This window comes from Harpegnathos saltator, unplaced genomic scaffold (genome assembly GCF_003227715.2).
Source record: "Harpegnathos saltator strain DR-91 unplaced genomic scaffold, Hsal_v8.6 scaffold63, whole genome shotgun sequence".
NCBI lineage: Eukaryota > Metazoa > Arthropoda > Insecta > Hymenoptera > Formicidae > Harpegnathos > Harpegnathos saltator.
The window spans coordinates 745,001-771,321 of NW_020230460.1; the positions used below are offsets into that span (position 1 = coordinate 745,001).

The following is a 26,321-nucleotide window of genomic DNA, read 5'->3' on the forward strand; positions in this document are numbered from 1 at the left end:
AAAGAGAGAAAGGGGAAGATTACAAGAAGGCAAAAAAAAAAGAAAAGAAAAAAAGAAACGATGAAAATAGCAGAATGTTCGCGCGAGCCTAATGAATTCTCCCGGAATCCTTCGCGCCCCTCTCGACAGGACGTCGTCACTTCCGGTGTTAATATTCGCAGTTAACGTTTATAATAATGTACCAAGTGATAACCGGCAATACGGAAACTCGCAAGCCAATGAGCATGAAAATCAAACTAAAATAAACTCACCGTCTCGTCGTCTCGCCGAGCGACTCGCACTCGCTCGCATGTGCGCGAGAGACGGAGAAGAAGAGAAAGAGAGAGAGAGAAAGAGAGAGAAAGACAGACAGACAGACAGAAAGAGGCAAGAGAGAGAGAGAGAGAGAGAGAGAGAGAGAGAGAAAGAGAGAAAGACAGACAGAAAGAGGCAAGAGAGAGAGAGAGAGAGAGAGAGAGAGAAAGATTGAAGGAAAGAAAAAAAGAAAAATCACACTGGATATATCCTTTCGACGCCGCCAAAAAGATCAAATCCCTCCTCCCTGCATATGAGATTGTATTTGTTTTTAAGTCCTTAGATGTATACACAGAGGCACGTCGGCTGGCGAAAGAGAAGCTGTTCTCGCGCGCTCGGCAGCGGTGTGCGTGCAAGCGCGGGCGACGGAAGACAGAGAGAGAGAGAGAGAGAGAGAGAGAGAGAGAGAGAGAGAGAGAGAGAGAGAGAGAGAGAGAGAGACCAAGAGAAAAAGATAGAACGATCCACCTGACGGCGTGAAACGATGCGTGCACTCCGCGAATATTCCTCGAGATATCCCGCGCGCAAGGACACGACGTCCTCTCGGCCACGTGGGGAGCTTCTTCGCGGAGAGTCCCTCCCGGCGAAGAGCTCGCGGGAACTTTGGCGCGGAGGCCGTCTCCCAGCCACCGCGCTTGGGAGATCTCGAGGACTCTCTCACGCGCGTTGCGAGCGGTGCAATGAGACGTGTACACGCACACACACACACACACACGCGCGTACTCGCGCGGATGCACGCACACACGCAGACGTCGCCGTCGCTGAGCGCTTAGTTCTAGCTCTCCCGTATTACAGCATATCATCATTACGCGTCAAGCGACACGGAATCTATCGATAAATTAAGATAGCGTTATCTCTGTTCTACGAACTCTTCTCATTGCTGTCCCTCGTTAATCCTCCAACCGGTATGAGCCCCGCTGCACCGCGCGCGTAGCAGGCCGCCCGCGCCGTCGGGGAGAGCGCGGCCGGAACTCGCGGAAGTCGCGCGGGTGTGCCGGTTGGAAGCATTAAGTGTCTGATGAACGTTACATCTGCCGCACAATGAACGTTAATTACGAGCGCGCGGGCTGCTGCTCCTCCCTCGTGCACCCCCCGGGAGCGTCCATCTCGGACACCCCCGAGGGCGACGGATTCGAGCGGTCAGTCGCCTCCTCCGGTCCTCCTCCGGTCATCTCGCGGAGGTCACCTTGCGGTCGCGATGACGCGAGTCCTGGCGACGGCGAGCCGCCACGAGGTCGCCTCGCGTGGAGAGACAGCGCGCGCGTCGCCCGCGTTTTTACCGCTCAGTGTGGCGGCGCGGGTGTAGCGGGTGTCGTGCTTGACTTCTCTATGTGGAGCTCGCCCGGAGTTTCCTGGCTCTCCGTGTTTTAATCGCATTGTAACATAGCATGATAGAAGATACATCAGTATAAACCTAGAGACTAATTTTTCAGATCTTTCGATAATTAATAAACAGCACGTGTGCGCCCCGGAAAGAGTGCGCGCGCGCGCGTCTCGGAGGAACTTCCTTCGGGTCTTCCTCGGAGGAATTCGCGAGTCGCGCTCTAAACGCGAGTGTCTCCGCGCGTTCCGCGAGCCCCAAGCAACCAGGTGCTTCGTCCTTCAGTCGCGTTGTATCATAGCACGGCAGGAGGTGCGCGTCAGTACGAAGTTAATCCCTCGGGACTCTCGCTAATTAATAACCGCGCTCCTTCGAGGGATCGATCGCGAACGGGCGAGACGAGTCCTCAGATTGTCGTTTCTCGGACGAAGCCTCGCGAAGAGGATCCCCCTCCGAACTTCCTCACCGAGTGTGGGTCTGTCTTGTTACTCTCAACGATGCTCGTCGTTAAAGCGCGTCGTTATCGTCGCGCAGGTATGATATACGGTAGAATAGCAGCCGCGCAAGCCGACGGCGTGACGGTAACGACGTTTCAACGGCCGCCGTCGGAAGCTGCAGCACGGGCCCGCAGGATCAGCCTCCGCGCTCCTGCGCGCACACCTCCTTCGGGGCGCAGGCCGATAGATACTCTAGATATTACGATAAGGGAAATCGTTCAGAACTGTATTCGTTACGCAACTTTCGGGGACAATTGGGCCGTACGCCGCGCGTCCTTCCGTTGAGTTTCGCGAACAATCGTCGATCTTGTTGACGCCTTTGAATCTCGCTAGCGCGACTCGTAGAGAAATTATTATCGCAGCGGTCTGTTCTCCTCTTTTCATCCGTTTCGTCGCGGCGCGTCGTCCGACGGGCCGCGAGGTTTTTCGTTCACGTGAGAAAATCGAGCAAACTCGATTGTACATTCTTCGACAGAGAGAAAGAGAGAGAGAGAGTGAGCGAGCGAGCGAGAGAGAGAGAGAGAGAGAGAGAGAGAGAGACAAAAAGTATCGATTTGTTGTGATGCGACCGCCGACCGGCAACGAATCGTTGGCCGCGCGCGGTCGTCTCTCTTTTAATAAAGCACATCCGGTCGCTCGGACCGCGCATAGTTTAGGACAGTTCCTGGATTCGATGTACCGTACTCTCGACGAAGTCAGTGATTTTCTTTACAAACTACTATTAAAAAAAAATTGTATAATGCATCTACTTACTTATTGAAGTAACTGTGTAACCATTACACATGTAACAAAAATCCAATGTTGTCAATAAAAGTAAAATATTATATATATATATATACATGCACTTACGCACGTAGGCGCGACAAGCGTGACAGACGGAGGGTTGTTTTTTTTATAACATCCTTTTTTTATTCGAAAAACGTATCGATACAAAAGTTACAAAAGTGCTGTTTATTGATAACAGACTTCGTTTTGAACATTATATATATATATATATTATATATATATATATATATATATATTAGACAATATAAAAAAAACGAGATACATGGACGGACATGAAGATATCTCTTGTGGATAAACACTCCTCGAGGACATCTCGCGAACGACATTTTGATTCCGTGAAAAATTTTTCCAATCAACCACGTGCTACGCCACGTGATACGCTAATTCCCGAGGAAACGTTTTTTACGTTATCATAAAACATTAGTACAAATATGTGTATTATATATAAATGGACGGAATGTCAGATCATTCATCTTACATGACTAATACTGTGTCTATACAATATATATACGAAATACAAATGTGTGTGTATGTGTGTGTGTGTGTGTGTGCGTATGCGTCCCGGAAAGAAAGATTAGGATTATGTGACTGTAGAAAATTTTGAAAGATCCTGCGTGTACGAGCTACATCGGCAGTCTTATCGGTCGTGTGTTTTCCTTTCTGCTTGCGATAAGAAACTTGTACGATCTAGGTGCATCTTCTCGGGACAATTCGCGGTCGCTCTCCATGGCTTTCTCTCACGCCATGGAAACGGACAGCTTCCGGGAGTACGCTTTACCCTCCCATTCTTGATCGGACGGCAACGGTTCGTGGCGCAATTTGCAAACAGTCGCGCCATACTTCAGCATGAGAATTATTACGCAAACCACGAACAGCGTCAGGCAAGCGGTCGCAGGCCAAAAGACGTGTAGGCCCATTTTGACGAGATTATTCGCGCCGACTCTCTCTCGACGGGATTACTTTATCTGACTATTCGCGGCCGAGAATCCGGTGCGAGCGCTGATACAGCCTGCCAAGTGACTGCAGTCCTGCTTCTTGGTGATTGTCGAAGAAGGCTAATTACCTTTCTCTTGACAAAGTAATCTCGTGAAAGGATGGACTAATTATTCTTAGCGTTAGCAGGACCACAAAAAAAAAAGATAGCTCAGCAGGGAACAGCTCGACGCCAGAGTCTTGACGCAATTAGCTGAGTGCAAAGGGCTAATTAGGCTCTATTGTACTCAATTAAACTCGCTGCTTTGGACAGACTACTGAAGCACGGGTGTCACTCGAAGGTTCTCCAATACCACGACGGTCAACTGGTAAGCCGACTACTTCTCAGATCTCACTCTCGCGCTTCTGCATCTCTAGGTACTCTTCCGGATGTGACAAGATGCTGTGGGACTCCGGATCGTGATACTGAATAATTTCATGCCTCACTTGAGGATACTTGATGCGCCCAGACTCCAGTTCACTCAGGTCAAGCGGGGGTGTCTTATGGGGTAACACAGTCCACATTGGCTGAATCCATCTGTTTCCTATATCGTGCGATAGGATAGTAAACTTTCATTAGAGAACGAGAAATACCAAGTCAGTTACAATTGTATTTATGTTTCAAAATGTGCTCACGGTATAGAAAATTAAGTTTACACCAAACTCTGTTTCTTTTTGGTGTCAGACTAGAGGTCTGTTCTTTTTAATTGAACTAGTACTGTACTCAAATCTTGTTCCTTTTCTCTTCAGTGGAAATTTTTACTCTAATGGCAAAAAGTGCAACTTGGTTCAGTTGAAAAGAATAGACCTTACATATTAAAAATAGATTGAAGATTAGTACTAATATGTGAAATAATTGGAAAAATGAAGATTACAAGATTAAAACATAATCTGTTGGGACAAAGCCAAGATTGAAGCTAGTTGATTCTGATGCTTGTAATTTGTAATTTATTATAATTTGCATGATCCTAATATTTACTTAATCTCCAATACCTAGCCTGACGCTAACTTTATGTATATTATAGATTTTCAAAGTCTCTGCACATTCCAGAGCACACTCTTTCAAAACAAACCACCCAACCACCTGTGGCATATGAATCAGAGTTCAAGAGCTACTTGGAAACTAACCAGTGTTGCGATCCTGCCAATATTCTCGGTGCCGCGAGCACCAGCAGAACACAATGTTCAGGATGAACAGGAAGCCACCCAGAACGGCGCAGAACGCTACCGTGGCATAGAACGGTGTGTAGTCGCCGTACTCGTGTTCCTTGAAGTACGGATTCTTCAGGTAGTCTTCCCGGTCTTCTAGAATGGACATGTCACAACGTTAACACTCTCTCTTTTTCTCTCTCTCTCTCTCTTTCTCTCTCTCTAGCTTCTGAAAAGGAGAAATAAGGAAGCCCATTCAGTGCTATAGTAAACGAGACGAGTAAACGTCACTCGCGGCATCGTGATGTGTGTGTGTGTGTGTATGCGCGCGCGCGCGCGCGGTTTCAGGCGTGGCGCGACGCGACATAGCGAGGCGCATAATTACGAGTCAACTGACGCGTTCGAGTAACAATCGTAATTATTGTTATCGCGCATCGCACGCGGATACGCTCGTCCAGTGCACGCAGGTGCGGTCGAAATAGGTCACGAGGCGCGTGCGTAGCCCGGCCGCGTTGACGGAATTTATTCGCGCTTGCATAATATAATAGCTCAACGTACCTTCACAGCGTTTAACCCGTTCGTATCGTGTGTGAGTCTTTCGATTGTTAATCGTGACTGTGCCGATACAATAATGCGCTCTCCCTGTTTCTTGAGAAACGCCGCGAGGATCCGCAGGAGCGAAAACGTCCGACCACGCTCGTGCCGTTGGAATGTTTGATCGGCGTTAGATCACTCGTATTGGGCGGGGCATCCCGTTTGGTGGGGGGACAGTTATTTGTGACTCTGGTAGCGCGCGTACACCGCCGCCGCGACTCGTGTTCCTTTTGGTTGAACTTTGTGCACCGGTGCGGGAATGCGCAGCAAAGTGCGGCAGAGAAGTGCATCTCGAACGTAGAGGAGTGTAGAAGGATGCAAATATGGGGTCTGTTCTTTTTAGCTGCACTGCTGAACTGGTGCGATAAATTAGAGTGAGAAAAATATAGACTGCGTTCCGATATTCACTGCCAGCATTGAAAATCTATAGTATACGTGACACAAACTATGTATTTTCAGTCTGTTATGGTCTGTTCTTTTGAGCTGCATTGCTGAACTAGTGCAATAAGTTAGAATGAGACAACTATATTTTCTCTCACCCCAACTTATTGCACCAGTTCCGTAATTCAGCAGCTAAAAAGAACAGATCCATAGCTGTCTCATTCTAACTTGTTGCACCAGTTCAACAGTGCAGCTAAAAAGAACAGACCGATGGTATGTATGTGTGTTATATACTGGGTGTCCCAAAAGTAACGGACCACCCTAATAACTTTTCAGTATTGAAGTTTCAAGGATAATGATCTGAAAAAAAGTTGTAGGGATTTAAGTGAGCTATCTTATGATGACCTTAACTTTGACCTTGACCTCTATGTTCAAGATCATTTGAAGGTCAATTTGCGTTTTTTTAATGGGAATCCTTACTTTTTATTATATTGTTTTTTTCTACTAGTACCAGGTAATTTGAACAACTTTTGTCTAAAACATTTTTTTATTTGTCAATATTCTTTGAGATATTTGAGAAAAATTTGAAACTTTTTCAATATTTAACTTACGATATCTCGCTAACTATTTGTCGGAAGAAAAAATGGTACTAGACTTTCTTGCTTTATTTAGTCTCAAGAATATATTGTTACAATAGCGTCCTGATTTTTGTTAATTTGATGATTTTGAAATTTCCAAAAGTTAGTAAGTTAACAAAAGTCAGGGCGCTATTGTAATAATATATTCTTGGGACTAAATAAAGCAATAATGTCTGGTACCACTTTTTTTACCGACAAATAGTTAGCGAGATATCGTAAGTTAAATATTGAAAAAGTTATCAAGTTTTCCTCAAAAAATATTAGACAAATAAAAAAATGTTTTAGACAAAAGTAATTCAAATTACCTAGTAGAAAAAACAATATAATAAAAAATAAGGGTTCTCATTTAAAAAACGCAAGTTCAAATGACCTTCAAATGACCCTAAATAGAGGTCAAGGTCAAAGTCAAGGTCATCATAAGATAGCTCATTTAAATCCCTACAACTTTTATTCAGATAATTTTCCTTGAAATTTCAATATTGAAGAGTTATTAGGGTGGTCCGTTACTTTTGGGACACCCTGTATATAATTCCATATTAAATATATATATTATATATTTATATCTATCTTTTTATGTATGATTAAGGCTCTTGGTCCCTAGCCGCGGGATTTTTGACTGAAAACAATTGAAAAACTTTTGAAGAAGACGAAAAGTGAGAAAATGCGTGTTCAAAATTCTTGCCATTTCCAAGTAAAAAAGAAAACATTTGTATGAAAGAATATTTCAGGTCGTTAGAATATATTTGTAAAATTCTCCCAACATTATAGGTTTCTTATCGAAGAATTTCCTGAAGTAATATACTACATTAATGTAATAAGTTAGAATGAGAAATATATTTTGTTTCATTTCAACTTACTGTACCTGTTCAGGAACTTTTTCGAAAAAAGACAGACTATATGCTTCTTCCTTAAAGTCAGTAAATAGTTGTAAAGTGACTAATATGAGATTGGTCATACGAAATGATTACTCATGCGCATGGCGTCAGGTGATTTTATAGTGATTAGGCCTACACAGTCATTTTATAGTTTCTTTGATCATTAAGGAAGAAGCGCATAATGCTCGGGGCATTTTATTTTACATAAGTTGCTCTATAACGATCTGAAATGTTTTTTCATGTTGACATCTTTTATCTCGGAAATGAGACACAAGAATTTTCATGTCATTTAATTGCAAAACGGTTTGCACTATTTCCCCAGATGCGTTTAAGAACGCAACGCGATAGCCTGGATTTATGAACCACTACTCGCGAGTTTTCAACCCAATTTTTGTATGTGGAGAAAAAAGCAGCAGTTTCATGCAATTTCTTTGCTTATTATATTCTTCTGATATGAATCCGCAAAAGATTTAAATTCTGAAATTTCATTACTCGAAAATTTTGGATTTTGTTATCAACAACATGTAATGACCAAAGAAATAGCAAGTATTTTTAGCAGTAAATTTGAAAATTTTTCAGTTTTCAAATTTTGAGTACCAGAATCACATGACTATAATGTAGTACAAATTCCAGCGCGGAATTTGGTAATTTTCGCACTCTTCCGATACAATTGAGTCTTAAAAATATAATAAGTAAGAACATGGCACAAGTGAAAAGAAAATCTCTTTCTCTTTCTATTGAGATTCTATTCAAACCCTATTTATTTTTACTTAATTTTCAATATAATACAGTATATACAATTCTTCCAAAAACAATCTTTTCACAAGATGGATGCGTTCTAAAACTACATATAAATTATGAATAAATTTTTTAACCACGACGATATTACGATCTCGATTTTTCATAAAAAAATGGCGGTATGTAGCTGAAACTTTAAAACGGAAAAAGTCTAAAGTTATTACCCGTTATTTTTGCTGTATAATTTTTGCTGACTAATAACGTATTTAAGGAATCACTAAATCCTTTATTTCTAAATTTAAATTGCATATTAGTGTTCTAAAGACTCCACTACATGTCTTCATCCTCCTGAAGGAAGAATGAAGACTTGTAATGGAGAATGTAGTATGATTAAACAATATGTCGGACATACCTTGACTTTTGAGTAATATTATCAAGGGGTGCAAAGCGCCCCTTGAACCGTCATAATTTCTTTTTCTTAACATTACAATTGAGTTTTGTATATTTCTCTATATAGAAATATGTGACCTGAAACCCCTTCGTATGTTAATCTACATAAATATAAAAAACAATTTTGATAATAAGAAATCTTTTTTATTTTCAAGTAAATACAACTGATCCAAAGAACAAAGATTTCTCTTAAGGGGTAACACCACTGTAACGGCCTAAAAAAAAGCGTTTTTTGACAATCTTTTTTGGGCGGAAGGAAAGGTGATAGAGAAATAATACTTGGGATAGTTATTGAGCATATATTTAAGTATATTACAAACAATTTTTGTACGAAAATATTACAAAATGGCGACATTGCAGCAATTCTCCCGAGACATGTTGAATTTGAGGCGATCTGCGGCACGCACTATAACTGGTGCCAATTTGAATCTGGAAAAAAGAAAAAAAATTTATGTAATCTACATGAATGTAACTAGTGAACCACGTAGGGGATTTTAGAAATATTGATTTTTGTGTAATTGGCGAGTGTTTGAATAAAGTCGTTCAATTTTCACCAAAAAAAAGGACAGTCATTTGTTAATATTGTTTAAATTAACTAATTGAAAATCCCCTACGTGGTTCATTTTGAAATCTTATTTCAAAGTTGTGGTAAAATTTTCAAATAAAAAGATCAAAAATTGTTGAAGTTATGCTGCGTGCCGTTTTGAAAAATCATATTTCGAGAAAAACGCGTTTAAAGTTTTGAAATGTGTTATAGACATGAACAGATGAAAAATTCTCTTTTAGAAAACTCTTACCATTAATCTGCTATCCCAGGACCATAAAGTTGCTCTTCCAAGTTCAAATTTTCCTCCTCAGTTTGTTTCCTGGCCGATTTTAAGTTGGAACGTGCCTCCTTTGTCGCATCTGACAAGGACAGCTCAGCGTACTTTATGCGGTTAGCATCGGCTTCCATGCAAAAATTGTATGACTGGATACCAATGTCCATCTCCGAAACTTTCATAATCTGTAGAATATCCGTCAGACCATCATTAAAAACACAGCAATATCTGTCGCTATGTTCAAGACTTTTTTGCCGCTGGAATACGATTTTGGAGCCAAATTTCAAACCGTAGCATTGAAACTTTCGTTGCTATTTTGCGTACAACCTCCTAAGCAACGGTTTAATAATTCCTCTCGGCTCAGCTCCTCATAAATCGGTTTAATTGCCTTGAAAACTTCCTGAGAAAGTGGCGATTTATGGTGGAAGGTATCCAATGAATTCGCCGCTTGCGCCTTCTTCCAATTGCACCAAGACTCTGAGCACTTATCGTGCTGCGGATTCTCGTCGGTTGACAATGTATGAAATAAGGTCGCCCAGATTTCATTTTTCATTTTTTCTACACTATTCGGATTACGATGTGTGGCTAAACCATAATAAATTGTCAACTGATCAATTAATTTGCCAGTTAATTTACCTTTTCCACCGAGGCCTTTTACTTTTTTTTTCTAAATTTCTCAATCGGGTCCCCATTCTTTTCTGCACGTGATCAATGCATTCTTTATTTTGCACTTCAAAATTATCATATGGATTTTTATCCATTATACCTTTGAAAGTTTTACTATCTCCGTCTCCAATGTAGTTTGCATATTTCAGACCGTGCAAAGTTTCAGAGCGCTCGAACATTTCAACGACAGCGTCAACCTCCATTTTACCGGATGAGCCTTCATGATTTGTTTGACATTCATCGGCCACTCTTCATATTCAGTTGTTCCTATTGTACTTTCCCAGTGCTCGCATAACTTACAGTATTTCGATTTTACCTCGACATTGACGATTTTGCCTGTGAACCATCCAATCAGTGACGTAATTCCGAAGAGCGACGAAAATCCGCGTTTTCTCCACGAACCATCACCGGAAACAGTAATTCCTTCAAACTGACCATTCTCTTCGCTTTTCTCTTTCTCTTTTTGTGCTGCTTTCTTCATACTGGCCTGTCGTACTGTTGCCGTTGCGATCGAAATCATATCCACTAGTTTATCATAGAACGATTGAAATATCGGTCGTGGCAATTCCATGAACGCACAAAACTTTACAATTCCGTTTAACCCTACTCCAAGCAGGCGCATTGTTAGGACGATTCGACGGTTGATTTCATATACGTTCCGTATAAACTTACTACTTGGTATAACAACTTCTGGGCAGTTGGGACAAGCAGTAATTATTTTGAAGCCTAAGCCTCGAGGACTTCGTTCTTGAAACGTGATGTCTGCATTGCACGTTTTACATTTCACGTGTTGAGAAATAACAGAGAAAACGGCAAGAAAATTTATAATCCTATAGCTCAATCCGTAATTCACATCAAAGTCCTGGTCACTGTCTTTCAATTTCTTAGCAGAGGCATTGACTCCTTCCGAACTGCTCTCAATCTCATATCTATTCTTTGGACGCTTTGATGACATACTGCTTCGACGCCGCGTTGGATATGATGTTTTCGTACCTTTTCTGCCCGAGTACACTTTCTTACCACTCATTCTTACTTGAAAGACAAAACTGTATACTATAAGATCACAAATAAACTATCAAAAGTCAATACTGCACACAAAAATCAAGATTCGAAGCGAAAGAATTGTTCTTTTTCGTACACGTACTGACGCTTGCTGACGCCAAGCTAACGTATTATTGTTTTGAAATGCTTCTAACTATACCCAGACACTACACTATCGACATCTATGGAAGTTTCGAAGAAATTACAATTAAAAAAATGGGGATTTCTCAGCGGGTATCGAGTTGGCACAGGTAGGCCGTTTCGGGTCATCCGAGGCGCTAGGTGAGGAGCTCGGAATTCCATAGAACAAATTTTTTTTCAGGGATTAGACGTTTTGCCTCATATTTTAGAAGGTTCAAAGCATCTTTTAAGTCAATAAAAAAAATTTGATTTTTTGAAAATTCTACAGTGATGTTACCCCTTAAAGACATTTCTAAGATAACTATTTCTAAGATATAATATCTAAGATATAATAGAATAACTATTTCTAAGATAAGAGGTAAAATGTCTGGAAAAATATTGAACATTTCTAATTTCTCTTTCTCACAAAATGTCTATATCTTAATGTTTCATTCTATGTAAATATGTAGGATAGATTTACCGATTCACCGAGGTGCAAAACTGAAAAAGATTGCACATCATGTTATCGATAAACATAAAATTGTAAATATGTACTTGGGCATCAATCGAATATCCGTTGAGCCATAATAGATGATTTACGCCACCTCAATCACTATCGAAACATACTGCCTCGTGCTATTCCCGATAGTGGAGGACACTCGGCACCACGATTGGCTGGATGTAAAAGCATCGGCCGTATGGGCTTTATTTATGTCGAACTTTTTCGTGTGGCCACAATGCACATATTCTCTAACGAGACGTCGGTAGACGTGTAATAAAATAACTCCGCTTGAAATCCAACGCTTTGTAGAAAAATCAGGCGGCCCCAATTTAAAAGCGTTTTTGCTTTACGTCCAATAAGTTCGCGTTCATTCGATTCTGAAGACTGTACGATGTTGTTATCCTCTTCACAGTGTTGTGGGCTGGTTGTTTCTTCGTCAGGTTGCGTTTTAGCGTCGTTTCTCGAGCGAAGACCGCAAGTCGCCCAACTGACTATGCTGCACAAGATTGGGAACTCATCTACGGTGAAACCGCATTGCCGCAGATACTCTCGGCCCACGTAAGACGAGTATTCGCACTTGTGATGACAGCAGAACGCGAGGACTAAGCCGCGGACGTTGACGTGCGGCTCGCTGTTCATCGATCTCACTAGACAGCGTATCGCCAGGTCTGGAAAAGACGAATCAGAGTTACATCGTCGGTTGTGGACCAATGAGGAATGAAGATTTGGATTATGCACGACACCTGTAGCTGTGCCGCAGAGATGCTTCGCTATCCCGACTTTGTGCTTGACGGACTGGATTTCCGTGATCCGGTTCAACTGCAAATCGGCAATGTCGGCGCGTACTCTCTTTATCGCGAGATGACTCTCCTCCTTCTTCAGCTTATTGTCGTTCTTGTGCCGGTGACTAGAACGATCGACTAGTAAGATGCAAGAGTTCGATTTGCTCTTTATGATCTGGCCCAACCAGTATGTTAATTGAGCTGTTTAAAGTACGACTTCGCTTAGTGCGCGAGATACTTTGAGTGTGCAGAAGGTAGGCAGAGACACTTTATATGGAGGGTGAAAAATCAACCTTAAAGATTTCAAGATTCTAGATATATCGAATTTAATGATATATCGAATTATGATATCAAGTGTAGCAGAATATACCTTTGCCCGCTCCAAATTCGATGAAACAGGTGTCATCCTGCGCAAAACCTGCCTGTTCCATATGTCCGAGCAGAGATGCGTTCTGGAGCAAGTGCTTTCTAAGACGATTGCCGCAGGTTCCATCGTTTAATCTGTATTTCAGCACGTCGTGCTGCAGTATGTCTTGCGAAAACTCTGGCAGCTTTTCTAAATAAAATGTAATGTAAAGATACAAGAAAGAACAAGACAGTGGCTACATTGCGATCATAATGATTGCATAAATTCATATCTTGGAAGAAAAAGACCAACGTTTACATTTCCGGATCCTTCTTCAGTGACACAAGTGACACAAGTTCTGAGTTTGTAGGGGTTTCAAAATCCAAACACAGTTGTAAACTTCATGCTCTAACGGCCGATCGATCAGATATCAATTGATTAACACAAGATATGTTTGCACTCTGAGATAACGAATGTTAAAATTTCTACAAGAAACTGCCGAACGAACATCAGTTCCTTTTCTTCCAAGGTGCGGGGAGAACTTCACCATGAGCGGAATGGATCTTTCTTATCACCGCCTCCACGATCGACTCGTCGAGCCGCGACAACGGCACGTGCGCTGGCGCCACCGTACTCTCCTCGTCCAGATTCACCCCCTCGACGATGAACGCGGGTCGCGCGTCCATTCTGCGCTTGGCGTTGCACACGGTCAAGTGCTTCGTCAGTTTCGACTGATAGCATGTGCTGAAGATGAAAACGTCAATTCAGTCACGGACTACATCGTGTCCGAAACCGTTTATGAACCGAATGAAATCACAACCCTGTTTATCTCGTTTCACAGAGTCGCTTACTGTGTGGGGTCCAACGGGCACTTCACCCTCCTGTCGTCCGCCGCGACGTCGGGCCCGTCGGGGTCGTCAGCGTCCCGTTGATGTTCGCCGCAATATCGTTTGCCCGCTCGCACAGTCATGCGGCAATAACGTTTCTTCCGAGCGACGAAGTGCATGCAGCGGTCGCGATCTGTCGTTCTCTCCTCGCTCATTTTCCTACGCTTTTCCTACGATTAGGCAATTCTGATTCCCGGACCGGAACGTTACGGGTATTACGGTATCGCTCATTCAAATTCCTAGGTGGATGGACAGAAAACGTAAGTAATCACCAAATTAACCAATCATAGGTGGTAAAACATCAACGGTGGCTGCTCAGTTCTCAATAATAATTGCTTGATTTGCTCACTGCTCACATTATTCTTCGTACTACGACCCTTACCTTACCTGTCAAAAGAGTCTTGGGACTCCACTCGAGATAAACGCACCTGCGGAGTGCGGACGCACGGCTTCCTTTTGAGGTTAGGTACGATCGTATCAGGTATAGCTAGGTCGGCGGGTTAGCGCGAAGTCAGCCGCGTACATCTCGGTTGGATCGGTCTCCCCGCCGTCAGATGGCGCCTCCGTGAATCTTTCGAGACGGCCGTCGTGAGCGCCATTACGCATTTATGGATTTTTAAATCGCACACCGCCTCCGGTCTCCGGACTGATCATCGCGATCGCGCGCGGCAACCCCTTCGGCCGTGAGGGTGAGTTTAATAATCACGCATCTCTGATCGTACAAATATATACATCCATCGTGTCAGTCACGCTCGAGAGAAGTCGTTATTATTGCGAGTCATCTCCCGCGGAGGGCACTTTAATAGCAGCCGTGCCCTTTCGGCCCGGACGGTGTGTTTAAACAGAGTTTAAGGGGTCAAAATTGATCCCCCCGGGCGTGTCTAGGAGATGAAGTCGCGAATTCGCCGGCCGCCGGCCGGCTCCGCGCGCGCCAGTTCTCTCCTCTCCCCGATATCTATCTACCCATTTCCATCTGCCTCCCCGCCCCCGTCCTGCCCTGCTGCCTGTCCGCCGGAATTTTTGCAACTTACCTGGAGAGCTCGCGACGATATTTCCGGATCATCCTGTATTTATTGTTCACCGCCGAGGGAGATCTGAGCGCGCGTGTAATTCGCTAATGTAGAGCCGCCGCCTCCCCCCGCGTCGCGCCGCTAGCCCGCCTCAAAGTTCACCTTTTACCTCCTCCCCTCGCGTCTTTCACCCTCGCTCGCGCCGACCCTCTCTCGCCGTGCTCTCCTTTCCTGCCCCGCGCCCGTCGTCAACCCCCGCCGCCCTGCTCCCTCGGCCCCTCTACGCGCTGCCCCTCGCGCTCCTCTGTAATTCCCTTTTCCCCGTGGCTCTCGTTTTCTCTGTCTCACTGCGACTTTTCCTCCTCGAGCGGTCTCTGTCCGTCCGCGCCCGCGCGCCCGCGCGGCCGAGCGTTATCTATCCTCTTGAAGGCGAGCTATTACCCGATTGTTTCTTAAATAAAATATCATCGGTGGTCCCGTCGCCACACCACTCACAATAATAATTGCCTCGCCGGTGTCAACCGGATCTCCGCTCTTTCTCCCTCTTTCTCTCTCTCTCTCTCTCTCTCTCTCTCTCACTCCCCCTTACCCTCACCCTCTCTTCCTTCTTTCGTTTCTTTCGCCCCCCTCCCCCTTCCCTTCTCAACCGCAGTCGCGCAGTTCCTCCGCGCTCTGTCCGTTAATCCGTCATGCGCGGGACGCTCGGTAAAGAATTGTGAGATACGCGCGAGCCTGGTCGTCGTTGAATTCGCGCAGCGATAAGGCGTTATCGGCGCCGATGGCGCGCGGTAACCTGTCGATCGTCCTTCCGTGCGGGCGACAGGCCGGAGGAGCCGCGCCGTTCTCTGCGAGTCGTTCCTCAAGCGTCCGTCAGTCGTAGCGTCTCTCGCCCATGAATGAATGCGTCGCGATGAGTCCCATAGAGATACAGGAGTTCCCCGTCTCAGCGACCTCCGCTCGTTGAGGCAGTTTCCCTCAACTGACAGGCCGCTCATTAGAGCGCGGAGGAAAAGGAGCAAAACAAAGAAGAGCAAATCGACGAGATCGGGGCGGATACGAAAGCTCGACGCGCAATCCTGAGGTGACGTACCAGCGGCGACGCGTAGCCCGAACGTGTGCATCCGTCGGATCCTGAGGGTGACTAAAGAGCGACGGGGAGGGGAGGGGGGTTAATTACTCAGCCACGGAAAAGGCCGGGAGATCCTGTCGCGCGACCCACGCTCGTCGAAATTATCCGCTCCGCGGTCTCCGATTGCGCCTCGGCGTGACGAAATCTCGGCGAGTGTGTGTGCGTGTGTATGTGTGTGCCGAGTTGGTGTGACGCCCCCTATATGTGTGTGTGTGTGTGTGTGTGTGTGTCGAAATACCTGGCGCTCGCTACTTACGCGCGATACGCGCGCGCCCATATATTTACGACGCTTCGTACAACGGCTCGCGAGCGCTAACGATCCCTTTTTGTTTCCCAGGAGGGGGGCGCGGCGTGGCGCCGCGCGGTGTTAACAAGCAGAAGGGATTAAGGAGTGAATGAACAAGTGTTATCGTCGGGACGGAGACGCCGCGCGGAATCGAGCAGAGTCGGCTGCGCGTCCGTTTGCGGAAGGATGGCGAGAGGCGGAGGAGAAAGAGGGAAGGAAAGAGGAGGGGGAAGGAAGCCTGGAAAAATATCGCCGATCGACGCTGGCGACGACGACGCGCGTCTTTTGACTCGCGATTGCCGAATCTCAGCGTTGCTTTCGTTGCGGTGGCGGCGGCGGGGGGGGGGGAAGGGGACGCATGTGGGTTTCCGCGCGCGTGCGAAAGAAAAAGAAATACACGCGATTGTATGACGGGTTGCGGTCGCATGGGGTACACGCGTCGTTCCGCTGTTTTCCTCTTTCTCTCTCTCCCCCACCCTTCCATCCGTGCTGAGAAGGCCGTCGAAAGCTCGGCCGAAAGCGCGCCCTTTTGACGCTCGCGTTATCGGCACGATGAAGAACCGGCGGGAGGACTATCAATAATTACCTGGACCCATGCCCGCCCCAACTCTAACGAAGGACGATTTCTAACGATCCCTCGCCAGCGTCCAACTTCTGGACGTAATTAATTCCCGAGCTAACCTGGAATGCTATAATTAATTGCCGGTGGGGTTGATGAGGGGCAGAGCGCGCAACGGGTGCAACAATATGTACCCGCTTCGATTAGAAGTGCCGCGAGGTGGGGGGAGGAGGAGGAGGAAGAGGAGGGCAGCGGCGGTCGGGCGGTACAGGCGGGGGTTGGGGTGGGACCGCTTCTGCTCGCAGTTATGCAATTAATTAAATTCAGTTTGTTATTCGCCGTCGACTGTTAATTGCCGCAAAACTTCAAGAAACTGCACTCACACACGCGCGCGCGCGCGCGCGTACGCACACGTTCGTTACGCTTCGAAACGTCATCCGCTGCGCGCGTGCGCGCTCGACTCAAGATCGCGTTATAAAAGCCGCGTGAACCCATTATCTTCTCGCGTCCGCGAGAAATTAATATCTAACGAATTCTTCCCGCGCGCTCGCGCGCAAACTGCGACTGAAACTTTTATCCGGGTGCTCTCGTAATTATTCATTGTGCGTTATGGCGCGCGATGATAAAACTCGTCGCTCTGTATCTTGATACCGGCGAGAGCACGTGGAGCGGGGGGGGGGGGGGGGAGGGGGAGAAAAAAGAGCGCGTCGTTTGTAAAAGAGGCTAATGGATTACGTCAGCGATACGCTCATAATTAACGCGCCTGTTTGATTTCGGGATTTAATTGATACGCTTGTAAACGCAAGACAGCCGGCAAATAAAGGATTAGAACGCGCGATGGCTGCGCGCGCGGCTTAATTAGCGCGCCCGCGCGCCGAGAGAGCTTTCCTTTTCTTTCACTTTCGCGTAACGAACCGTCTTGGAGTTCTATTTACGCGGCGGAAGAAGGAGGAGGAGGAGGAGGAGGAGGAGGAGCAAAGAAGAGAAAAAAAAAAAAAGGAAAAAGAGTGAGGCACGACGGAGAAAAGAAGAGTTCTCGCGATGCGCGGAATAACGAGAGAAATTGGGCGTCGTTATTTTCGGACGTCGAACCGCGATCGTGAGAAATCTCCCTCTTCCCCATCCCCGCCTTTCTGTGTTTTCCTTTCTCTTTTACATTTAACCGACTTATTAAAAAGGACTCGTTAAGAGGATACCACACGCCGTTCCGTTTTTACAGTCGCGATCGGCCTCGCGTCTCGGTCGGTCCGGCGGCATCATTCTCGTTTCGGTGGCGCGCTTTGGCGCATCTATTCGGCCTTTGTTTTTAAGAGCGAACAAACAAAAAGAGCCCGCGCGGCGGAGAGAGAGCGAGAGAGAGAGAGAGAGAGAGAGAAAGAGAGAGAGAGAGGGAGGGAGGGTGGGAAGCGAAGGGGGAGGAGGCGGAGGTGGAGAAGAAGAAGAAGAAACGAAAACAATCGATACGACACGCCGGCAAGGCCAATCGGGCCGCGTTCTATTCGCGGTGAGGCCAATCAAAATGCCTACTACGTCGCCGGCAGGCCCGCTAATTAGACGCCACGTAAATCAGTCCTGAAACTCAACGTTAATTAACACGGGTTTCCGTTGGAGTTGCTTAGCCACCTATTTATCGAACGACACAAACGCAATATGGTCGGACACGTGTACATCCGTTAAATGCCTTCTCTCCAGGACCGGAGAATGTCGGGGGCTCGCGCGCGCGCGCGCGCACATTGCCGAGGAGTCGAGTCGAGACTCGATGTCTGAGAGAGAACCGGCCCCCCGCCCTCTCGCGCGACCGTCCGAAACATTCGAATCATTCGAATTAATTCAGCCACTCGCGGAGAGCGAGAGGCGAGGAGCGCTCGCGATGGCGCATCGATCGCCGCGACGTCGAAGTCGTAGGCCGAATTAGCGGCTACCCGCCGTGAGACCTTTCTCCTCGCTCGCGAGAAAGTCGAAATGTCACAATGTAATGCGCGGTGCACGCGCGAACGAGTCCGCCTGATCCTGGAAACATCCGTGGCTCGCGGGAGCGCTCGCGTTGGCGCACCGCGTGCGCCATCGGCTGTCGCGAGACGGGCCTCTGAAGATTTCTCGCTGCTTCGCTGGAAGAGGGAGACGGGGGAGGGAGGTGGGGTCGGGGGGGGGATAGGGCAATGACATACACCGACACGCAGCAGCGTGGTCGTGCTTGTTCTTTTTTTCTAAAAACTTGTGATTTTATTAATTAATAAATGTGTTCGTATGGTGGGGTCTGTGTGATGCTGGTCTGTGTGTGTGTGTGTGTGTATGTGTGTGTATGTGTGTGTACGTATGCGTGTCGCGTGTGTCCGTGTGTAACTGTATTTTTACAAGAGGCCACGAAACCACATACAGATGTCGGGTCCCGAATATGAGAAGAGTTGAGATAAATCAAATAACAAAATTAACTAGACGCGCGTGGTGGGATCGAGAGAGCCAGGCCGCGCGCGTGTCACTTTTCTCGGCCGGCCGCTTCGGAGGGCTCCCTCGCGTGCTCGTCTTCTTCGCGGAACTCGCGCGCTCGTATCCTCCGCTCTCCGCGCCCCGTTCGTTCCCCCGGCTGGATTTTCCGCCGCGGAGTGCGTCCCCGCGTTCCCTCAGCGTCGTCGCGTCCTCTCGCCGGAATCGCGGAAGGACGAGCCACTCGCAGCGCAAATCGCCGGGCCCTGCCAAATCGTTGGGACAGCAGCGCTCCGGCGCGGAGGAGCCGGCGGTCGAGCTCGGCGGCGGCGACGACGCGGCCTGAAATTTCGGCAGCGGTCCACAGGCGGATTCCCGGCGGAGCGATGAAGTTGGCGAGGCGCGCTGCTGCAGCGAAGTCAAGCCGTCGCCTCCGTCGTCGGCGAACACGAATACGCACTGGCGAGGCACTCGCCGTCGCCGTCGCCGTCGCCGTTGTCGTCGTGATCGTCGCCGCAGCGGGACGCACCCTCGGCGATGCCGGCTCACTCACCGAGCGATGGCACCGGTGGTCGCTCGTCGTCGTTTGATCGTCGCAGCGCGCAGTCCTTGCAATCGGCCGGTCTCGGCGTGAGCGCAGGACGAACGCGCGAGGAGAGCCCCGCGTTCGTCGTTCGCGCTCGATAGTAAATACATAACCATTTATATCACACAAACTTTTAACAATATACAAAATGTACCCTATATACAAGATTAAATTACACAATGCAACGATGCACAAACTCCGGTCCGAAGGCTCGGCTCCGCAGAAAGAGAGAAAAAGAGAAAGAAAGAGAGAGAGAGAGGGGGAGGGGGGAAGGAGGGGAGGGGGAGAAAGAGAGCCGCTCGTCCGATCCGATTACGCGCACCGGCACGGCGACGGAAAACGGCAGAGATGTCGAAGGAAACGGAAAGTGCGGCGGCGAGCTCCTTCGCCGTTCTCGAGGACGAGTGTCCGGAGGACTCCAGGAGGAGCCTCCCCGTCGAGAGCCCGGCCGCTACGGCGTGGCTACGGCAGCATGCATGTGCGGGTGCTCGTGGTAAGTCGGAAATTGACGCGGAACACTGTCGTGGCTCCTCTCGCAAGCGCGCGCGTCGACCGAGATGTCCAGGTCGATGCCGAAGAAGTTTGTGCATCCTTGACGCGATATCCGTCAGCGCGGCTGCTCGTTCGACCCTCACGCGTGTATAAATATAAATATCAATCTGTTGTAATTATATTTATACGCGCACATGGCTCTTTCCTCCTCCTCCTCCTCCTCCTCCTCCTCCTCTTCCTTCTCCTCCTTCCTACCGTTTTCTCCGTTGCTGTCGTTGCCCGTAGAGTCATGTCAGACCTGGGGATCGACTTTGATCGACTTCGATCGATCGATCGCTCGCGTTCGTTCGACCGAGAGAGACCGACGGCGTCGTTCGGCGTCGACTAGTGATTGTTCTCGTCGCAAATGAGGGGCAGAGAGAGAGGGAAAGCGAGCGTGATTAATTCTTTCTCTCTTCTCTCTCTTTCTCTCTCTCTCTCTCTCTCTCTCTCTCGCTATCGCGCGCGCGCGCGCGCGCACACGGAGCGTGCATAGTGGAGCTTTGAATTCTCAACATCGAGTCGTTGCGTCACATGACTCTTGAGCATCGTTCTCGGTCGGAAAGTTTATCGGGGCAAACGACTTCTTCTTCTCTTCTGTTCTTCTTCTTCTTCTTCTGCTTCTTCCTCCTCCTCCTCCTTCTCTTCTCTTCTCTTGGCGAGGCGCGCTCGCGAGAGTTCGTCCGTGACCGAGAACCGCCCCGGTGAACTTTTCCGAGCGAGTGTGCGTGAGCACGCGTGTGTACGTGCGCATATGTGTGCGCGTTTGTGTACGTATGTGTATTTATGTTTATGTGTGAACGACGCTTAATCGGCGACGCGCGCGGGCATGTCATTTAAAACGAGAGTATCCTGGCGAATGAAAGGAGATGCCAAAGGGCACAAGTCGCGCGCGATTTTCTTTATATTATACACCTCGCGCCGAAACTCTTGGCCGCTTTGCGAATCCGCCGCGAGGATGGCGATGGTTGCTTTTTCTTTTGTTTTTTGCATTGTACTTTGAGCTTCGAGCGCCCGCCCCGCGATGTCATCGTTCCTCGTCGCCGTCGCCGCCGCTGCCGTCGCCGCTGCCGCACGCACACGCGCGCACGCATGAAAATAACATTATACAATGTATTTTATTATACAATATTATATTATGTCGTCGGGAGACGTCGTATGCGTGCGATATGTCGCGGACGTCCGCGCGAGCGCACGCCGATGACGCGCAATTACCGCCGCTGGATTTCGCGAACGAACAGCGGGAAGTCCCGCGAGAGGAGTCCTCGCTCTTGCGCAGCGGGCCAAGCCAGGACGTTCTCCTCACCACATCGAGGAAAACGCGTTGTCCAACGCATTTTTTTCGGGGTGCCCGCGACGAAACGTGGACACGACGGCGGCGGCGCCGATTGAGCTTCGTTCTCCCTCCCCTCGCGAATTACGCCATCGTCGGATCACTCCCACGTTTTACACGTGCAGCTACATTGCATAATGCGCTCACGCTCACACGTACATACATACATACACACACACACGCGCGCACACACACACACACACACACACACACACACACATTCGCGGCAAAAGTGATTCGGATGTGTCTGAGCGAAAACGCCGCGAAGCCGCGGCGAAGAACGGATTTCGTCTTGTACAACAGGCTTAATTGATTATGCCGCTTTGGAAACGACGAATTCTCAAGAGAGAGAGAGAGAGACACACACAGAGAGAGAGAGAGAGAGAGAGAGAGAGAGAGAGAGAGAGAGAGAGAGAGAGAGAGAGAGAGACACTGAGAGACAGAGGAAGAGAGAGCGCGAGCGGGACGGGAAAGAGACGAGGAAGAGAGCGAGAGTGAGAGGGAGGGGGAGGAAGGGAAGCGACGAAGCGAGGCGATGCGGGTGCCTAACAAGGAGGATTCGAATGATAATTCCGTGTCGTTCGTCTCACCTCGGCACTCAATTAACGATGGCGAGAACAAGGGCCGCCTAATGAGTTTACGGAGCGCGAGTGCGCGCGCGCGCACGCGCATACAGCCGCGGTGGTGGATCGACGGGAGCGATGATTTTGAAAGAAAAATAATTTTCTAAGGGTCCAGAACTTGCGCTTCGTGTCTCATTCGAGATCGTCGTCAAATTATCGCTTTTATTTTTCTCACTTTCTCTCCTTTTCAGCCCCTCCCTCCCTTTCCCCCCCTCTCTCTCTCTCTCTCTCTCTCTCTCTCTCTCTACTTTTGACTGTCTCTGACTCACTTCCATGTGCGCGATTAGAGATCCTCGTCAGTCACACTGCGGATGGATTCGACGACGTCTCGAGGACGCGTGTTGCTCTCTGAGACGGCGAGAAGCCGAGCGCGCGTTTGCGAAATTGCAAAGAAATGACGAGAATTAAGACATCCTCGCGAGCTGAAACGACATGCCGATATGACGCGCGCGCGTATGTGTGTGTGTGTGTGTATCTCTCTCTTTCTCCGAATTGAAAACGACTGAAGAATCGCCCGGCGAGGATCAAATCGGCTCGACGTCGACCCGCAAGCGCGCTCGTTGCCGCTCGCCGCGGCGTGCGCGAGCTGCGCTGCGCTCTTGAGAAAGCTCCGCGCGCTTTCGCGCCTTTAGCGGCCGAAGTCGACGAAAATCCGTTGCGAGGGGCGAGGGGCTCAGCGAGAAAGAAGACCGGTGAGTCACTGCACTGGCGGCTGATCGGTGTTGCACAACGATGGGTCCGTACATTAAACTTTCTTCGATTCTTTACAATTGAGCAAAGATTATTATTAACGTGTATGTGTGGGTGTGTGTGTGTGTGTGTGTGCGTGCGTGTGTGTGTATGAGTGTGTGTGTATATGAGAGAGAGAGAGAGAGAGAGAGAGAGAGAGAGAGAGAGAGAGAGAGAGAGAGAGAGAGAGAGAGAGAACCGAGATGGACTCGCGCGCTGCGTCGAGTGTCGTCTCGAGCCCGAGCGCTGCACGTCGTCGGAGGTTCCTCGTTTCTCCTCGTGCTCCTTTCCCGGCGTCGCTTCCTCCGCGCGGAGGACACGCGGCTACTCGACGACCTAGCCGAACCTCGGCCTCCCGCGCTGGAGTCGCAGGATCCTCGGCTCTCGGCTGCCGCCACGGGCTGCGCGACGACGCTAACCCTCGACTTGTCCGCGCCTCCGTCCGTGCAGCCGGCTGCACGAGTTCTCGGCGATCGGGGAAAGCCTTGTGGTCCGCGTGTCCGGGTCTGCTTGTCCAGCATGCTGGACCCAGTGCTTTGGAATTTTTCCCCGAGCTTCTATATCTCCCCCCCCTCTCTCTCTCTCTCTGTCTCTCTCTCTCTCTCTCTCTCTCTCTCTCTCTCTCTCTCTCTCTCTCTCTCTCTCTCTCTGTGTGTCAGATACGGCGTAAGCAAGTGTACTCGGCGCTCCTGCTTCTCTTCCGGAGAACCGCTTCGTCGGAGACTTCTTCGAGGAGATTGAAGCTGCCGTCGAAGGTTGAAACTGAGCGATTCAGCTGGGTTTCATTCACGTCGCTCGTGAATCTCAGGCGATTCAACACCTAAGCGCTAAACATCATGGACTCACTGTTTCGTCGTGCGTTGCGTGAGGAATCGACCACGATCGTTCGCGGGCTCCAGCAATGACGTCGACGACACTACTCAAGGCGACTACACTCGACATCGTCTCTTCTGCGGCCGTATCGAGGGAAAAGAACAGCTCGCGTTCGCGCGCCAGTTTGAGGGGGAGGGGGTGTTCGCGACTGCGGACAGTCGACGCCCTGAGGAGGGCAATCGCGGCGATTTTCTCGCGGCGTTCACGCACCAAGTTCGGCCAACACACTCGACGTCGGCGTTGCCAAGCGCGGGGCGCGCTCGGCGTCTGTAGCTTTGAGTTCGATCATGTTCAACATCGCGACGAGCTGAGAGAGAGCTCGGCCGCCGCAGCAAGTTCAAACACGTGCAATGTCACGGGGTCGAGTCGCGGAGAGAAGACCGTCGACGTATCCAGTGGACGTCACGGATGAAAGGCTACACGCGCGGGGAGCCTCTCCCTCTCTCTCACTCTCTCTCTCTGTCTTTCTTTTTCCAACTGGGAACGATCCTCTCAGGGTAACCCGGGCCCATGTCTTCTTCGTCTTCTTCTTCATCATCTTCTTCTTCTTCTTCTTCATCATCATCATCGTCATCATCATCATCATCATCGCTACGACCGCTATGATCCCGATCGGCATCGGCCCAGAAAGAGGGAGAAAGCTCAATCGCAGGTGTCCTGGGCCCAAGGTGACCACTCCTGGTAGTTGGAGGACGCCTGCAGGTGTGATTGCTGCTGACTCGCCAGACCCGGATGCACGAGTCCCATCTGATGATGATGGTGATGATGGTGGTGGTGGTGGTGGTAGTGCTGATGACCCGGCGGAGGCGGCGAATAGGGGTCCACCCCGACGGCGACGTCCACGACGTCTACCTGAGGCGGTACGACGGCGGGCGTCGGCTGCGGAGAGGGTTGCACCTTCTTCGGGCGACCGACCGGGTTGCCACCTCATTCGCGGCTCCTTCGAGGCCGACCTACCTTACCTTTTCTAACGGGCGCGCCGCCATTGCCGGCGGCCGCGGCCGCCGCCGCCGCGACGCTCGACGACTTCACGATCTTGTGCCAGTCGGATTCGCACACCGGCGAACCGGAGAGCAGGTAATACCTGAAATTGCGAATGCAGACACGGGGTGTCAAGTGAATGCGGGCCGGCCAGGTCGTCTTGGCGTCGTAAGAGCGCGAGGAGACACGGGCTGAACATTCCTGCGCGAAGCACGTTGCGATAGAAATCGTCATCGTTCATCGAATCCTTTGGACGTGAACGCCGAGCAGAGCACACGTTACCTCCGCGCGGAGGTAACTCTTCTTCGTTATCGACGCGAGTGAGAGACGGAGGGAGACAGAGAGAAAGAGACAGACAGACACAGAAAGAGAGAGAGAGAGAGAGAGAGAGAGAGAGAGAGAGAGATATATATACAGAAGTCTCTTTCCGTCTGGATTATCCGACGAATCTGCTCGGTCAATCGCAGGTGTCACTCCGCAACGTGCTTCGCGGGAACGTCGAGAGCCTGTACTTCCTCGAGCGTGTGTCGTCATCAATCAAGATGATCGCGACGAGGAAACGGGAGTCTTAATAACGACGTCACGATCACGCGGAGAGAGCCGCGCGCAGCGCGCAGCGGGGGATGCGCAGGGGGAATAGTCAAGGAGAAGACGACGAGCCGGTAGAAGAAAGAGCGCTCACCTGTCGCCGGAGACGAGTTGGCTGCCGCACTTGTTGCAGTTAAAGCATTTCAGGTGGAACACCGACGCACCGGCCCTCATCACCAGCTCGGACGCGGGTATCGCGTTGCCGCAGCTCGCGCAGACGCCGCTGTTACCGAACATCCTGCAACAAGAAACGCGCAACACGACCATGAGATTCGGGATCCTCGGAGAGGAGGTGCGTCTCGCACGCGCGCGCGCGCGCGCGCGACTCAAGCAGTCAGCCAACCTGGTCTGGCCTAACCTGGCCTGGCCTGGCTTGGCCTGGTCGACGCGATCGACGACCTGCCAGCCGACCCGTCCGTCCGTCCGCGAGACAGACGGACGGACGGACGGACGCGAGACGAGCCCGAAAGCGCTCGCGCTCGCCAGGTGTCCGATCACGCCGCTAATTCCCCGATTATTTTTCACAATTTCGCTCGCGGCCATTCAAGCACGCACACACACACACACACACACATACACACACACACGCACACGCGCGCGCGCGAGGAGTGTGTCGGCCGACACCGGCGCGCCGCGATGCGCGCTCGCGCTCGTATCCTCGTTAATGGCAGTTAATGTTTGCGAAGCGGTTGTCAGCCGTATACCCGTGGCTCGTAAAGCCGGCTGTTTATGCAGCAATTAGCTATGTAACGATACGTAGGTATGTCGAATGGGAATTCGACGCGAGCACCGCGATTTCACGTCTTTCT

The 26,321-nt window shown here is 49.2% G+C and overlaps 5 protein-coding genes across 7 annotated transcripts in view; 1 reads left to right on the forward strand and 4 right to left on the reverse strand.

Moving 5' to 3' along the window:
• Positions 1-118, forward strand: part of LOC105189566 (uncharacterized) — a 10,078-nt gene extending 9,960 nt beyond the window's left edge. The window contains exon 5 of the mRNA XM_011151774.3: positions 1-118. This exon is cut by the window's left edge and continues 1,913 nt beyond it. The gene's annotated coding sequence lies outside the window, so the exon portion shown is untranslated.
• A 3,474-nt stretch (positions 119-3,592) lies between these two features.
• Positions 3,593-3,875, reverse strand: wrm2 (wurmchen 2 transmembrane micropeptide). Its single transcript, XM_025304628.1, has one exon. It carries the CDS (start codon positions 3,813-3,815, stop codon positions 3,636-3,638), a length of 180 nt encoding a protein of 59 aa, XP_025160413.1. The 5' UTR covers positions 3,816-3,875; the 3' UTR covers positions 3,593-3,635.
• On the reverse strand, positions 3,859-5,784 carry wrm1 (wurmchen 1 transmembrane protein). Its single transcript, XM_011151808.2, has 3 exons — positions 5,578-5,784; positions 4,999-5,248; positions 3,859-4,415 (listed from the first exon to the last, which is right to left on the reverse strand). The coding sequence occupies exons 2-3, from the start codon at positions 5,186-5,188 to the stop codon at positions 4,216-4,218; spliced, it is 390 nt and encodes a 129-aa protein (XP_011150110.1). The 5' UTR covers positions 5,189-5,248; positions 5,578-5,784; the 3' UTR covers positions 3,859-4,215.
• Positions 5,785-8,980: 3,196 nt separating this feature from the next.
• Positions 8,981-14,355, reverse strand: LOC105189592 (tRNA:m(4)X modification enzyme TRM13 homolog). Of its 2 annotated transcripts, none has more exons than XM_025304640.1 (7): positions 14,248-14,355; positions 13,825-14,099; positions 13,521-13,717; positions 12,998-13,183; positions 12,589-12,765; positions 9,493-12,513; positions 8,981-9,124 (listed from the first exon to the last, which is right to left on the reverse strand). In XM_025304640.1, the coding sequence occupies exons 2-6, from the start codon at positions 14,013-14,015 to the stop codon at positions 12,053-12,055; spliced, it is 1,212 nt and encodes a 403-aa protein (XP_025160425.1). In that variant the 5' UTR covers positions 14,016-14,099; positions 14,248-14,355; the 3' UTR covers positions 8,981-9,124; positions 9,493-12,052. The 2 variants fall into 2 exon arrangements, with proteins under 2 accessions (XP_025160425.1, XP_011150121.1); XM_011151819.3 differs by having other exon boundaries at positions 12,589-12,828.
• Positions 14,356-24,832: 10,477 nt separating this feature from the next.
• LOC105189610 (LIM/homeobox protein Lhx9) overlaps positions 24,833-26,321 on the reverse strand; it is a 111,885-nt gene continuing 110,396 nt past the window's right edge. For both annotated transcript variants that reach the window (XM_011151837.3, XM_025304607.1), the window contains exons 4-5: positions 25,607-25,750; positions 24,833-25,027 (exon numbers count right to left, since the gene is read on the reverse strand). In XM_011151837.3, the coding sequence (XP_011150139.2) occupies positions 24,871-25,027; positions 25,607-25,750 (301 nt within the window). In that variant the 3' untranslated portion in view covers positions 24,833-24,870. The remainder of the gene's footprint in view (positions 25,028-25,606; positions 25,751-26,321) is intronic.

Bases quoted from the DNA above. Each gene is read 5' to 3' on its own strand.
- wrm2 (XM_025304628.1), bottom strand. From the start codon at position 3,815: ATGGGCCTACACGTCTTTTGGCCTGCGACCGCTTGCCTGACGCTGTTC.
- wrm1 (XM_011151808.2), bottom strand. From the start codon at position 5,188: ATGTCCATTCTAGAAGACCGGGAAGACTACCTGAAGAATCCGTACTTC. The intron at 4,416-4,998 runs GTTAGTTTCCAA...CGCACGATATAG, and splicing joins TTGGCAGGATCGCAACACTG to GAAACAGATGGATTCAGCCA.
- LOC105189592 (XM_011151819.3), bottom strand. From the start codon at position 14,015: ATGAGCGAGGAGAGAACGACAGATCGCGACCGCTGCATGCACTTCGTC. The intron at 13,184-13,520 runs GTGAAGTTCTCC...CATTTTATTTAG, and splicing joins AAAGATCCATTCCGCTCATG to AAAAGCTGCCAGAGTTTTCG. The intron at 12,514-12,588 runs GTGTCGTGCATA...CGTCTTTTCCAG, and splicing joins TCTCTGCGGCACAGCTACAG to ACCTGGCGATACGCTGTCTA.